The sequence below is a fragment of the Panthera uncia genome, chromosome C2 (assembly GCF_023721935.1).
Source record: "Panthera uncia isolate 11264 chromosome C2, Puncia_PCG_1.0, whole genome shotgun sequence".
Taxonomy (NCBI): Eukaryota; Metazoa; Chordata; class Mammalia; order Carnivora; family Felidae; genus Panthera; species Panthera uncia.
The window spans coordinates 71,145,772-71,160,128 of record NC_064810.1 but is presented as its reverse complement, the minus strand read 5'-3'; the positions used below and the strand labels follow the sequence as shown (position 1 = coordinate 71,160,128).

At 36.1% G+C, this 14,357-nt stretch overlaps 1 protein-coding gene across 9 annotated transcripts in view; it reads left to right on the top strand.

Moving 5' to 3' along the window:
- DLG1 (discs large MAGUK scaffold protein 1) overlaps positions 1-14,078 on the top strand; it is a 268,993-nt gene extending 254,915 nt beyond the window's left edge. For all 9 annotated transcript variants that reach the window (XM_049628362.1, XM_049628367.1, XM_049628366.1 and 6 more), the window contains 2 exons: positions 11,262-11,353; positions 12,238-14,078. In XM_049628362.1, the coding sequence (XP_049484319.1) occupies positions 11,262-11,353; positions 12,238-12,344 (199 nt within the window). In that variant the 3' untranslated portion in view covers positions 12,345-14,078. The remainder of the gene's footprint in view (positions 1-11,261; positions 11,354-12,237) is intronic.
- Positions 14,079-14,357: the final 279 nt, after the last annotated feature.

Here is a 14,357-nt window from a genome sequence, read left to right as displayed (position 1 = left end):
AGAGCAAATAGAAACAGAACAGATGGGACAAGGATACAGACACTGAGATGCCTTTTTTTTTTTTTAATGTTTGTTTATTTTTGAGATAGAGAGAGCGAGCGGGGGAGGGGCAGAGAGAGAGGGAGACACAGAATCCAAAGCAGGCTCCAGACTCCAAGCGGTCAGCCCAGAGCCCAATGCAGGGCTTGAACTCACGAACCAGGAGATCATGACCTGAGCCAAAGTCGGATGCTTAACCAACTGAGCCACCCAGGCACCACCTTTATTTTTTTTTTAAGTTTATTTATTTATTTTGAGAGAGAAAGTGAGCAAGCACAAGCAGGGGGAGGGGCAGAGAGAGAGAGGGAGAGAGAGAGAATTCCCAAGCAGGCTCCATGCTCAGTGCAGAGCCCAATGCAGGGCTCAGTCCCACAACCTCAAGATTATGACCTGAGCCAAAATCAAGAGTCAGACACTTAACCAACTAAACTGCCCACGCACCCCAGACAGTAAGATGCTTTAAATGAACCCAAGTACATTTTTCATTAACTTAATGCTAGACTAAGTGGTCTGATTAAAATACAAAGATTGTGGGGCACCTGGGTGGCTCAGTCGGTTAAGCTTCTTACTTCAGCTTAGGTCATGATCTCACAGCTTGTGAGTTCAAACCCTGTATCCGGTTCCATGCTGACAGCTCAGAGCCTGGATCCTGCTTCAGATTCTGTGTCTCCCTCTCTTCTGCCCTTACCCCTCTCACACTCTGTCTCTCTCCCCATCAAAAATAAATAAACATTTTTTTTTAATTTTTTAAATACAAAGATTGTCAGAATGGTGGAAGTAAAAATAAATAACTATATGCTGATTTGTAGGAGAGGAAAAAATTTCTTTTCCCTCTACTAGGTTTTCACTTGGACCTCTGTAACGAAAGAGTAACATACAAAATTTATTAAATTCAACTTTTATGTGACATGGGAGCATTCATAAGTAAAGGAAGACCCAAAGAAACAGTTAAACCTGAGCATTTTTATACTAGGTTTGATGACAAATGGACAGTCATGGGAAAATGTCACAGTACCAAAGAATATGAGCTAAGAATAGCAAACTAGGGAAATTTATCAAGGCCTTTTTGTTCAAATTCCTCTCAGTATCCCTCCATCTTTGGAGATAAGGGTGCCTATTTCCTCCAAGTGTAAGAATACCACCTCTCACATGAGGATTTTGACCCGCCTTGGGGAAGATCAGAGTCCTTCATATACCTGCCATCTTTCAAATTCCTTTAAGCTTAAAATATTCAGCAGGCCAAGGTGCCATATTTTAAAATCGTGTGTTATGATACCCATCAACTACATGTTGCTTTCATAAGACACATCTTAGATATTAGGCTATGGAAAAGCTGAAAGTGAGAGACTAGAAAAAAGATATACCATGCAAACATTAACCAAAAGTAAGCTGGTTTATATTGCTATCAGCATATACCTAAAGGCAAGAAATCATTACTAGAGATAAAGATGGACATTTTGTAAAAATGAAAGGTTAACCCAATCAGGAAGGTATATTCATACATACATTTGTACTTAATAATATAGTCTCAAAATATGTAAAGCATAAATTGATAACTATAAAAGAAAAAAATACAGAATCATAGTGGGAGAACTTAACATGTCAGGAAGTAATAGAATAATAAAACAAAAAATCAGTATGGATATAGAACAGCACAAAGTAAAAACCTTACCTAACTGACATATGTAAAAAACATTGCATTCAGTATCTGAAGAATTTACACATTAATTTCCAGTACACATAGAACAGTTACCAAGCCTAATCATATGCTAAGCCACAAATTTCAGTGATTGGAAACAAACATTGTCTGACCATGGTGAAATTAAAATAGAAATCAATAATTAAAATATCACTAGAAAATTCCCATGTATTTGGAAATTAAGCATTGTACTTCTGGATGGGCCAAAGAAGAAATCACAGCATAAGTTAATAAATATTTTGAACTAAATGGTAATGAAATTGTCAAGTGAATGAACTTGGAAAATGCAATAGCCTTAATAATGGAAAATCCACAGCCTTAAATATTAGGAAAGAATATAGGAAATCAAATAGATATTAAAAATCTAAAGTTTTGAGAAATTAGAAAAAAAAAGTGAAACCCAAAGAAGGTAGAAATGTAATGAAATAGAAAACAAACATGGTAAACAGGGTCACCAAAATGAAAAATGTTTTCTTTAAAAATATTATAAGCCATTAATAACAGAGGTTAAAAAAAGAAAATAAAGAAGGCATAAATAATACCAGGAATGAAAATGGAAATATTACTACGCATCAAATAAAATGATCAAAGAACTTGGACACTTCACAAAAGGGTATATCCAAATAATAAATAAACATAAGAAATGGTGCTCAATTAAACATGGAAATGCAAATTAAAACCATAATGTTGTGGGGTGCCTGGGCAGCACAGTTGATTAAGTGTCCAACTTGACCTTGGCTCAGGAATCATGATTTCATGGTTCCTGAGTTTGAGCCCCACATCAGGCTCTGCGCTGATGGTGCAGAGCCTGCTTGGGTTGGGATCCTGTCTCTCCTCTTTGCAACCCCCTCTGGTTTATGCACGCACACATGCACTCTGTTTTCTCTTGCTCTCTCTCAAAATAAATAAATAGAACTTAATAAATAAATAAATAAATAAATAACCTTGGGGTACCTGGCTGGCTCCATTGGTAGAGCATGCGGTCTTGTTCTCAGGGTCCTGAGTTCAAGCCCCACATTGGGCATGGAGCCTACTTAAAAAAAAAAAACCATAATGTCATATACTAGCCCCCACACCAAAATAGCTTAAAAAAAAAAAAAAAGACAAAACATCAATCATTAGCAAGGATATGGAACAAATGAAACTCATTGCACTGATAAGGAGTTATCAATTGGCATATCCACATTGGTAAACTGTTTACAGTATCTCCTAAAACTGTATATACTCAACAGAAATGTTTACATGTGTTCACCAAAGACATGTACTATATTGCTGACAGAAGAACTGTTGAAAATAACCAAAAACATTATCCAAATGTCTCAGTGAATACATAAATTCACACAATGAAATATTCTACAGTAATGAGAATGAGCAATCTCCCAACTGCACACAAAAGTATAGAAGAATCTCATAAACATATTTTGAGTAAAAAAATCCAGACATACACACACACACACACACACATATATACATATGTGTGTATATATATATATATGTATGTGTGTGTATACATATGTGTGTATATGTGTGTGTGTGTGTGTATACACATATATGTGTGTATTTATACATATTCTGTGATTCCAAACTTAATCATTGCTTTATAAGTCAAATGGAGGTTACTCTGAGGGTAGGTAGGTGACTGGAAAGAGCACATCCAAATTTTGGATTGCTGGTATAATATTCTGTATCTTGATCTAGGTACTAGATGATACACAGGTAAGTGTAAGTTGGTAAAAATTCATCAAGCTATATATTTACGATTGTCTTCTATGTTTGAAGGTTATACTTTAAAAAAACTTCAAAAAAGTCTTAAGAAATAGAAAAGGAAAAAAAAAATAGAAAAGCTGGTCCTAAACTTACTAAAGAACTTAACTTTTTTATGAAAAACCTTCCCAGAAATAAAACACTAGGCCAACAGGACTTACTAAATTCTGCCAAAGCTTAGTAATACAGATCTTACCCAGATTCTTCAATTAATTTTATGTAAAATAAATGAATATGATAAGGAAATGAATTCTGATAAGCCAATCTTAACATGAATATAGATGGAAAAATCCTTACCAAAATATAAACAAATTGAGTTCAACAGTTAATTTTTTTTAATAAGATAAAATATAACCACCAAGTTGGATTTATTCAAGAATGCAAGGTTAGGTAAACATTTAAAAATTAACCAGTGGTGGAGCTAGAGAGAAGGTGGAGTAGGAACCACCAGGAATACACTTCCCCACCTAGAGAGCAATTGGACTTAACAGAATCTGTCAGAAGTAACTACTCTGAAATGCAGCAGTCTTGAAGGCTTGCAGCTTCTAGGGGAAGTTTTGAATGGTTCATTTTTGTTAATCTCAGCTTTTAACCTGGTAGCAGCTACCCATATCCCCACCTTCACCCCATAGCAGGGCCACACATGCCTTTCTTGGGCAGTTTGTGGGGGCCAAGGTGGTGGGCAATAAGGATTCGGTTCTCCCAATTTTAGAGAATTGTGCTCAAATAGCTGATTGCTTCTTCTGGTTGTGGAAGTGCAGACATGGAGGCAGATAGCCATTTTTGCAAGCCCCTACCCCTAGAAAAAGAACAATCTATACTCAAAACTAACAAAAGGAAGGAAATAATAAAGATTAGAGCAGAGATTAACAAAAGAATAAAAAACAGTAGCGAAAATCAGTGAAACCAAAAGTTGATTATTAGAACAAAAGGACAACCTGTTAGCTAGGTGGACTAAAGGGAGAAAAAAATATTTAAATTCCTAAAATCTAAAAAGACAGTGATTCTACAGAAATAAAAAGGATTATAAGAGTACTATAAACAATTGTACACCAAAAAATTATATAAATTAGATGAACAAATTTCTAGAAACACAAACCTGCCAAGACTAAATCAAAAAGAAATACAAAATGTGAATAGACCTATAACTGCTAAAGAGATTGAATCAGTGATCAAACCTCCCAACAAAGAAAAGCCCCCTGGAGCTAGTGGTTTCCCTGGTAAATTTTACAAACATTTAGAGAACTAATGCCAATAATCCTCCTCAAACGTTTCAAAAAAATGAAGAGAAAGAGATACATAATACAAGAGAAGGAAACATAGTACAAGAAAACTACAGACCAGTATCTCTTATGAACACTGATGCAAAAATCTTCACCAAAATACTAGCAAATAGAACTCACCAAAATATTAAGAAGATTATACACCATTTCCAAGTGGTTTTATTCCTGGAATACAAGGGTGGTTTGACATGAAAATTAATCAACATAATATAACAACACAATGAAGGAAACAAAAATGAAGGAAAAAACACATGATCATTTCAGTTGGTGCAGAAAAGGCATCTGACAGGGACATCTGGCTGGCTTATTTGGTACAGCATGTGACTCTTGATCTCAGGGTCGTGAGTTCAAGCCCCACCTTGGGTGTAGAGATTACCTTAAAAAAGGGAAAAAAGACATTTGGCAGCATTTAATACCCTTTCATGATTAAGAACACTTAACAAAATAATAGAAGGAAACTACCTCTACATAATAAAAGCCATGTGTGAAAAACCCACAGCAAACATCATACTGAACAGTGAAAGACTGGAAGCTGTTTCTCTAAGAGCAGGAACAAAGCAAGGATGCCTACTTTTACCACTTCTGTTCAACATAGGTACTGGAAATACTAGCCAGAGGAATTAAGCAAGAAAAATAAAAGGCATCCAAATTGAAAGGGAAGAAATAAAATTATTATCCGTTTGCAGATGATATGATCTTATCTGTAGAAAACCCTAAGGACTGCACATAAAAACTATTAGAACTAATAAATAAATTCAGCAAAGTAGCAGCATACAGAATCAACACAAAAACCAGTTACATTTCTATATGTGGACAATGAACAATCTGAAAAGGAAATTACAAAAACAATTCCATTTACAATAACATCAAAAAGAACAAAATACTTAAGAATTAACCAAGGAAATGAAAGAAAAACACATACAGTGAAAACTACAAAACATAGCTGAAAGAAAATAAAGAAGATATAAATAAATGGAGACACTTCTCATGTTCATGGATTAGAAGATTTAATGTCATTAAAATGTCAGTGCTACCCAAAGTGATCTACAGATTCAGTGCAATGTCTGTCAAAATCTTAATGACATTTTTGGCAGAAATAGAAAAACCCAGGGTGCCTGGGTGGCTCAGTCAGTTAAGTGTCCCACTTTAGCTCAGGTCACAATCTCATAGTTCGTGGGTTCAAGCCCTGCGTCGGGCTCTGTGCTGACAGCTCAGAGCCTGGAGCCCGCTTTAGATTCTGTGTCTCCCTCTGTCTCTGTCCCTCCCCTACTTGTGCTGTCTCTCTCAATCTCAAAAATAAATAAACATTAAAAATTTTTTAAAAATAGAAATTGAAAAACCCATACTAAAATACATATGAAATCTCAAGAGACCCTCCCCCCCCACCCCAGATAGCCAAAACAGTCTTAAAAGAACAACAACAAACTTGAAGATTCAGACTTCCTGATTTCACAATTCTCTGCAAAGCTACAGTAACCAAAACTTGTGCTGTTGGTATAAACACATATGTAAGACCAATGGAATACAAAACTACAGTGAGATATCATCTCACACCTGTCAGAATGGCTAAAATCAAAAACAAGAAACAAGTGTTGATAATCATGTGCAGGAAAAAGGAACCCTCATGCCCTGTTGGTGGGAATGCAAATTGGTACAACCATTGTGGGAAACAGTATGGAGGTTTCTCAAAACATTAAAAACAGAACTGCCCTATTATCCAAGAATCACACTACTGGGTGTTTATCCAAAATATACGAAAACACTAATTCAAAGGGATATGTGCACCAGTGCACCCCTATGTTTATTGCAGCATTATTTACAGTAGCCAAACTATATAAGCAGCCCTAGTGTCCATCAATAGATGAATGGATTAAAAAAAGGTGGTATGTATATAAAGTGGAATGTTATTCAGCCATAAAAAAAAATCTTGTCATTTGCAACAACATGAATAGAGCTGGAAAGTATAATGTCAGAGAAAGTAAGTAAGTCAGAGAAAGAGAAATACCATATGATCTCACTCATATGTGGAATTTAAGAAACAAAACAAATGAGTAAAGGAAAAAAGAGACAAGAAACAAACTGTCCTATAGAGGACAAACTAATGGTTACCAGAGGGAAGGTGAGTAGAGGGATGGAGAAAATAGGGGATGGGGATTAAAGAGTACACTTATCATGATGGGAAAAAAATGAAATTAGAAAGACCAATGGAGTAGAATAAAGAGGTCAGAAGTAAACAGCCCTATATATGACTTTTGACAAGGATGCAAAACCACTGAGTGGGGGAAAGGGCAGTCTTTGCAACAAATGGTGCTGGGAAAACTGGATATCTATATGTAAAAGAATGAAGTTGGACCCTTACCTGACGCCATATACAAAAACTAACTCAGAATGGATCAATGACCAATGTAACAAAAGTAAAATGTAACAATGTAACAGAGTAAAACTCTTAGAAGAAAACAACATTGGATTTGGCATTGATTTATTGGATCTGATACCAAAGGCACAGGTAACAACAAAAGCAGATTCGATTCCATGAATATTTTAAAGTTTTGTATATCGGGGCACCTGGCTGGCTCAGTCTATGGAACGTGTGACTCAGGGTTGTGAGTTTGAACCCCATGTTTGGTGTAGAGATTACTTAAAAATAAAATATTTTTTGTCTAAGCTTATTTATTTTGAGAGAGAGAAAACAAGAAAGGGAGGGGCAGAGAGAGGGAGAGGCAGAATCCGAGGCAGCCTCCGTGTTGCCAGCACAGAGCCTGACACCTGGCTCAAATTCACGAACTGTGAGATCATGACCTGAGCCAAGATCAAGAGTCAGACGCTCAACTGACTGAGCCACCCAGGCGCCTCTTATTATTTTTAAAAGATTTTATTTTGGGGGCGTTTGGGTGGCTCAGTCAGTTGAGCATCTGACTCTTGATTTTGGCTCAGGTTGTGATCCCAGGGTTGTGGGATAGAGCCCCATCCCATGTCAGGCTCCACGCTAGGCATGAGTCCTTAAGATCTCTCTCCCTCTGCTCTCCCCCAACTCACAGACTCATGCTCTCTCTAAAATAATAATAAGGGGTGCCTGGGTGGCTCAGTCAGTTAAGCATCCGACTTCAGCTCAGGTCGTGGTCTCCTAGTTTGTGGGCTCGAGCTCCGTGTTAGGCTCTTGGCTGGCAGCTCGGAGCCTGGAGCTTGCTTCAGATTCTGTGTCTCCCTCTCTCTCTGCCCTCCCCTGCTTGCACTCTGTCTCTCTCTCTCAAAAATAAACATTAAAAAAATATAATAATACAGTTTTGTATATCAAAAGACACTATCTACAGAGTACAAAGGCAATCCACAGAATGGGAGAAAGTATTTGCAAATCATATTATCTAATAAAGGATTAATATCCATTATATAGAGAGAACTAAAACAACAAAGAAGACAACTCAATTCAAAAATGAGCAAAGGACTTGAATAGACATTTCTCCAAATAAGATACAGCTGATAAGCACATGAAAAGATGCTACCATCACTAATCATTAAGGAAATGCAGATGAAAACTACAATGAGATCCTATCTCACATGCATTAGGATGGCTATTGTCAAAAAAACAAGTTGCTGACATGGACATGGAAAAATTGGAACTCTCAAACTGTTGGTGGGAATTAATGTAAAAGGGCACAGCTGCTGTGGAAAATAGTATGGTGATTTCTCCAACATTAAAAATAGAGTTACCGTATGATCCAGCAATTTCACTTTTGGGTATATACTGCTTCCTTGATGAAGTACTTGTACACTCATGTTTATAGTAGCACTATTCACAATAACTAAAATGTGGAAGAAACCTAAGCACCCATCAGTGGATGAATGGATAAGCAAAATATGGTCTATAAATATAAAGGAGGGGCAACTGGGTGGCCCAGTTGGCTAAGCGTCCAACTTCAACTCAGGTTACCATCTCACGGTTCGTGAGTTTGAGCCCCCACATCGGGCTCTGTGCTGACTGCTCAGAGCCTGGAGCTGCTTTGGATTCTGTGTCTTCCTCTCTCTCTCTGCCTGCCTGCCTGCCTCTCTCTCTCTCTCTCTCTCTCTCTCTCAAAAAAAATAATAAACACAAAATAAATTTAATATAAAGGAAATTCTCCAGTATATTACAACATGGATGATCCTTGCAGGCATTATACTAAGTGAAATAAACCAGTCACAAAAAGACAAATTCTGTATGATTCCATTTACATGAGGTACTCAGAGTGGTCAAAATTACAGAGACAGAAAGTATAATAGTGGTTGCCAGTGGCTGAGGAGATGAGAATGGGTAGTTATTTTTAATATAGTTTTGATTTCACAAGATGAAAACAATTGCAGGAGTAGATGGTGGTAATGGTTGCACAACAATGTGAAGATACAAATGCCAGTGAACTGTATGTTTAAAAATGTTTAAAATAATAACTTCTATGTTATGTATATTTTTTCACAATTTTAATTAATTTTCTAAAATCCATGTAAATGTGCCACATTAACAGATTTTAGGATCCAAAACATATGAGCATTTTAACAAATGCGGAAAAAGCATTTAATAAAATTAACATCCATTCGTGACAAACATTCTGCAAACTGTGAACAGAAGGTAATTTCCTTAATCTGACGAAGGTCATTTACAAAATATCAAAGCAAGCATTGGTGCACCTGGGTGGTTCAGTCACTTGAGCATCCAACTCTTGATTTCGGCTCAGGTCATGATCCCAGGGTTGTTGGATCAAGCCCCACATTGGGCTCCACACATAACTTGAAAAAGCTAAAAAATTGCTTTAAAAATTCTCTCTAGGGGCATGTAGGTGGCTCAATCAGTCAAGTGTCCAACTTTGGCTCAGGTCATGATCTCATAGTTCGTGAGTTCGAGCCCCACATCAGGCTGTCTGCTGTCAACACAACACCCACTTTGGATCCTCTGTCTCTGCCCCCCCTCCCCTGCTCATTTTCTTTCTCTCTCTCTCTCTCAAAAATAAACATTAAAAAAAGTCTTTCTCTCTCCCTTTGCCATTCTTCCCTGCTCACACTGTTTCTAATATACATACATATACATATACATATATGCAAACATCATATTTAATGATGAAATATTGAATGCTTTCCCTTTAAGTTGGGAACAAATTCTCATATACCCATCATCCAGCTGCAGCAATAATTACCAGCTATGACCAATCTTGTTTCATCTATCCCACCACCTCCCTACCCCTCTGCACCAGATTATTTTGAAACAAATCCCAGACATTATATGGTTTTATCTATATATTTCTTTATATGTTTGAAAGATAAGAATTCTGTTATTGGAAAACCTCTCTATGGTGATGGTTCAGCTTCTGACTCTTGATTTCAGTTCAGGTCATGATCTCCAAGCCCTGTGTTGGACTTGGGATTGTCTCTGTCCCGCGTTCTCTGCCCTTCCCCCGGCCTGTGCTTTCTCTCTCTCTCTCCCAAAATAAATAAATATTTAAAAAATAAAAATAGGGGCACCTGGGTGGCTCAGTCGGTTAGGCATCCAACTTCAGCTCAGGTCAGGATCTCATGGTTTGTGAGTTCAAACCCCACGTCGGGCTGTGTGCTGACAGCTGGGAGCCTGGATCCTGCTTCATTTTGTGTCTCCTTATCTCTCTACCCCTCCCCCTTTCTCTGTCCCTCTCTCTCAAAAATAAACATTAAAAAAAATTAAAAGCTTAAAAAGAAAACATCTCTATGATGTCACACCTAAAACAACTTTTTATATCATCAGATAGTTCAAATTTTCCTGATTGTTTCGTAAGTTTTGCTTATGTTTTTCCAATTGGTTTGAATCAAGTTCCAAGTGAGATCTACTTGTGACAGTTGGTTGTTAAGTATTTTAATCTATAGACTCTCCCTCCATCTCTCTTTTTTTTTTCAATTTATTCGTTAAATCATTTCTTCTGCAAAGTTCTCCCTAGACTATATTTTACTGATTGCCTTCTCATGGTGTTCTTCGATATGTTCATGTGTCTCCTTTGTTACCTGTAAATTGGTAGGTAGATCTTAATATGAAATTTTGATCAGAGTGAAAACTATGACATTAAGGCTTAGTTTTTTTGGCTGCCTTGAGCCAATGCAAAAGTGTGTTGAAACCCTGTGTCATTCCAAGCATAAAGCTATATACTTAGTGACTGAATCCAATTTTTTTTTTTTAGAGAGAGAGTGGGGTAGGGGCAGAGGGAGAGAGTATCCTAAGCAGGCTCCACGCTCAGCACAAAGTCTGATGCAGGCCTCAATTCTGTGACCCTGAGATAATGACCTGAGCTGAAATCTAGAATTGGACACTCAACTGACTGAGCCACCCAGGCGCCCCTAAATCTAATTTTTAATGACATATATATATTCTCAACAAACCTCAACTTTTCATGATTTTATGTTTTATGTGTCTCTTCTAATTCATCATCTTTTTTCAAAAAGTATTATAATGTATTAATTAGCAATTCCTAAATTTATTTGCATAGGGAAATGAATAAGCGTCTAACAGAAGAACAAGCCAGAAAGACATTTGAGAGAGCCATGAAACTGGAACAAGAATTTACTGAACATTTCACAGGTTGGCATCATGTGTGTCAGTGCCCTAATAGAATTTTGATTTGGAGCCATATGAACTGACCTATTGAAATGGATTTTGAACTATGCCCACATCTATCAGTAATTATTTACTGTGGCTAATACTAGGTGTTAATACTATGTAATTAATACTGTGGTTTTCAGAATAATTCATCTAACTTAGGCAGTGCTGATGAGGAATCTTGAAATTTAGTGTTTCTTAAGTTGCTGATTAGGACATACTAGACTGGAGAAAAATAGATTCAGACTTGATTTCTTCTGTGAAACTGACTTTTCCCTTACACTTCATAAATTTTGATCCATTTTAAGATACTATTAAAAAGAAATGAGTGGGTAGCAATTCCCAAATCTCCCATTCATTTTGTCCTTTAAAGTATTCCTCAGGTGTTCATAAGTATATCACATGCCTTGGTGTTGTAACTCAAGTGCTTTTTTCCTTCTTTTTTTAAAATAATTTCAGACTTCTAGAACAATCACAAGAATAGTATCAGCAATTCTCATACACTTCTCACCTATATTTTCTAAATGTTAACATTTTACCACATTTAATTTTTTTCTGAAACATTTAAGAGTAACTTGCAAGCAGATGCCCCTTTGCCTCTAGATACTTCAGTGTGTATTTTCCAAATACACAAAACTAAGTAAAAATTGCCAAGTCTCATTTTCAATCAGCATTTAAAATAAAAATTCTTACATTTTTCAAATATGAAAATTAATGAAATGAGCACTTACTACTAAGCAAACAATACATAAATGGTCTCTTGCTGGATGAATAACTAGTTCTAAGACCTAGCTTCTATTTCACCAATGATTGTAATGGTAAAGATAGACAGTTAATGGAGGTTTCTGATTTTGTTTCTGTTACAGCTATTGTACAGGGAGATACGCTGGAAGACATTTACAACCAAGTGAAGCAGATCATAGAAGAACAGTCTGGTCCTTACATATGGGTTCCAGCAAAAGAAAAGTTATGAAGACTGATGTTTCTCGGTTTCTCTTTTCCACGATTTCATTTTCTTTGACATTTCTTTGCCCTTTCCTTTTGGAGTCTGTCTGCAATACTCCTTCCATGTTGAATCATATCCCACTCATCATGGTCTATGGTTGTGCTTAGTTTTGACATCTGGTGTCTCCTTCAAGTTGTAGCATCTGTATTACTTTATGTCGCTATTGGTTTGTGGCCATTTTTCAGAACTAAAGGTGGAATGGCCTGACCAGCTATTAAGGATTTGGGGAGACTGGGAAATTGTGGTAAAATTCCTTAATGTTTAAGGGAAAGTAACTTTAAGAGATTTTCAGAAAAGCTTTATATACATTCTTTTCAAATTTCAGTATAAATGAAAGAAAAGTGGTGTTAAACAGTGATTTAGTAAACTTTGAGCAACAGTGCACGCTTAACTTTAATAGCATGGTTTGGCCAATATATTAACTCTCAAGTCCTTTTCTCAGTTGACTTGTGTTATCAAAGCCAATATTTCATTATAGACAAATAAGGAAAATATATGGTTTTTAATTTCAAAATTAATGTCTACGTTAACTTGCATTATTTCACAAGGGATATTCATTTTTCATAAGAGTTCTTCAAGTCTTTTATTGTTTGAGGGTTCTTAGTACATTTGCTAGGAATAGCAGTGTTTAAATGTTTTTAATCTACTTGTGCAACACTATTTATAGTGTCTTACAAAAGTTGTTCAAACATAATGATCATCACAGTTTCTGAATTGAGGCCGTGTTTAGGTGCTAGGGGAGCTCACCTTTTACACAGAAGGTTGAGAAAATTTCATACACGTAAATACAGGCAGAACAGACATTCTAGTGATGATGTAGTACCCATGGCAATGGAAAAGGAGTCCAATTCCTAGTCTAAAACTTTAAATGTATTCTTAGGGATCAGATTTTAATGAATATTTTACCCACAGTAACTGCCTATTTTGTTATAATAAAATATATATATATATATATATAAATATATATAAAACTTTCTTTAACTAAACTCTGTAACTATGGGAATTATTTTCTTTACATAGTTGCACACACACACACAAACATATATATATTTAAAATATATTTTTTCTTTTGCCACCTACTCTTAACTTTTTGTTTGGTTTTTAAATTAAATATTAATTGATTAGACTTTATCTTCCTTAATCACGTGAACTGAAAACAGGGATATGGTGGTTGTGGAAAGAACCTTTAGGGAAATTAGATTACATACAAAAGTATAGGCATGTTCTCCTCTTTTCTACAGAAGTTTTCAGATGGTTCCTGGTTTTGTTTTGGGTTTCTTTGTTACTGTTGTTCTTGTCATTGGGTTTGGATTTGGCCCTCTGCCTCTCCTTCCACTTCTCCTTTCACTGGTAGACAAAGAAGGAAAAGCCTTGTGTGTGTGTTTTCCCTTCAGACTGCACACCTTTCACCTCTTGTAGCTGCTCTGCATTAGAGTTGCACAGATCTTCATGGTGGGCAATTTTAAGAAATTTTAGTGAAAGGTAGATAGGATTTCAGAAATCAACTTCTCTGGTCTTTTATATTAATAATATTGTTTGCCTTCCTTTTGCTTTTTGGAGTTTATTAAATATGTGTTTTTGACAACCTCCTCATTACAGTTTCTTAAACAAGTGAGTACTGGTTTGTAAAGGATTATCAACATTATCCATTCCATTTATGAGAAAGAGGAGAACAGCTAATAAACTTTATTGTAAAATCCATATGTTAAATGTGTCTTGAATTCTGAAAGAAAATAATATTTTACAAGCTGACATTTTCTTCGAACTTGGAGCATCATGTAATTTACAAACAGACTTCATGGGCCATTAGGAAACCTAATCAAATTTCTTCTATAGGTTTTGGAATTGAGTATGTTAACACATTGAAATATATACTATGGCTATAATGCTAATTATAGTAAGTTGTTACCAAACATAAAACAACTAGAAGAAAATTATTGTAAAATGAGCCCAAGAGCCCCAGAATCACTCTGCAGCAAG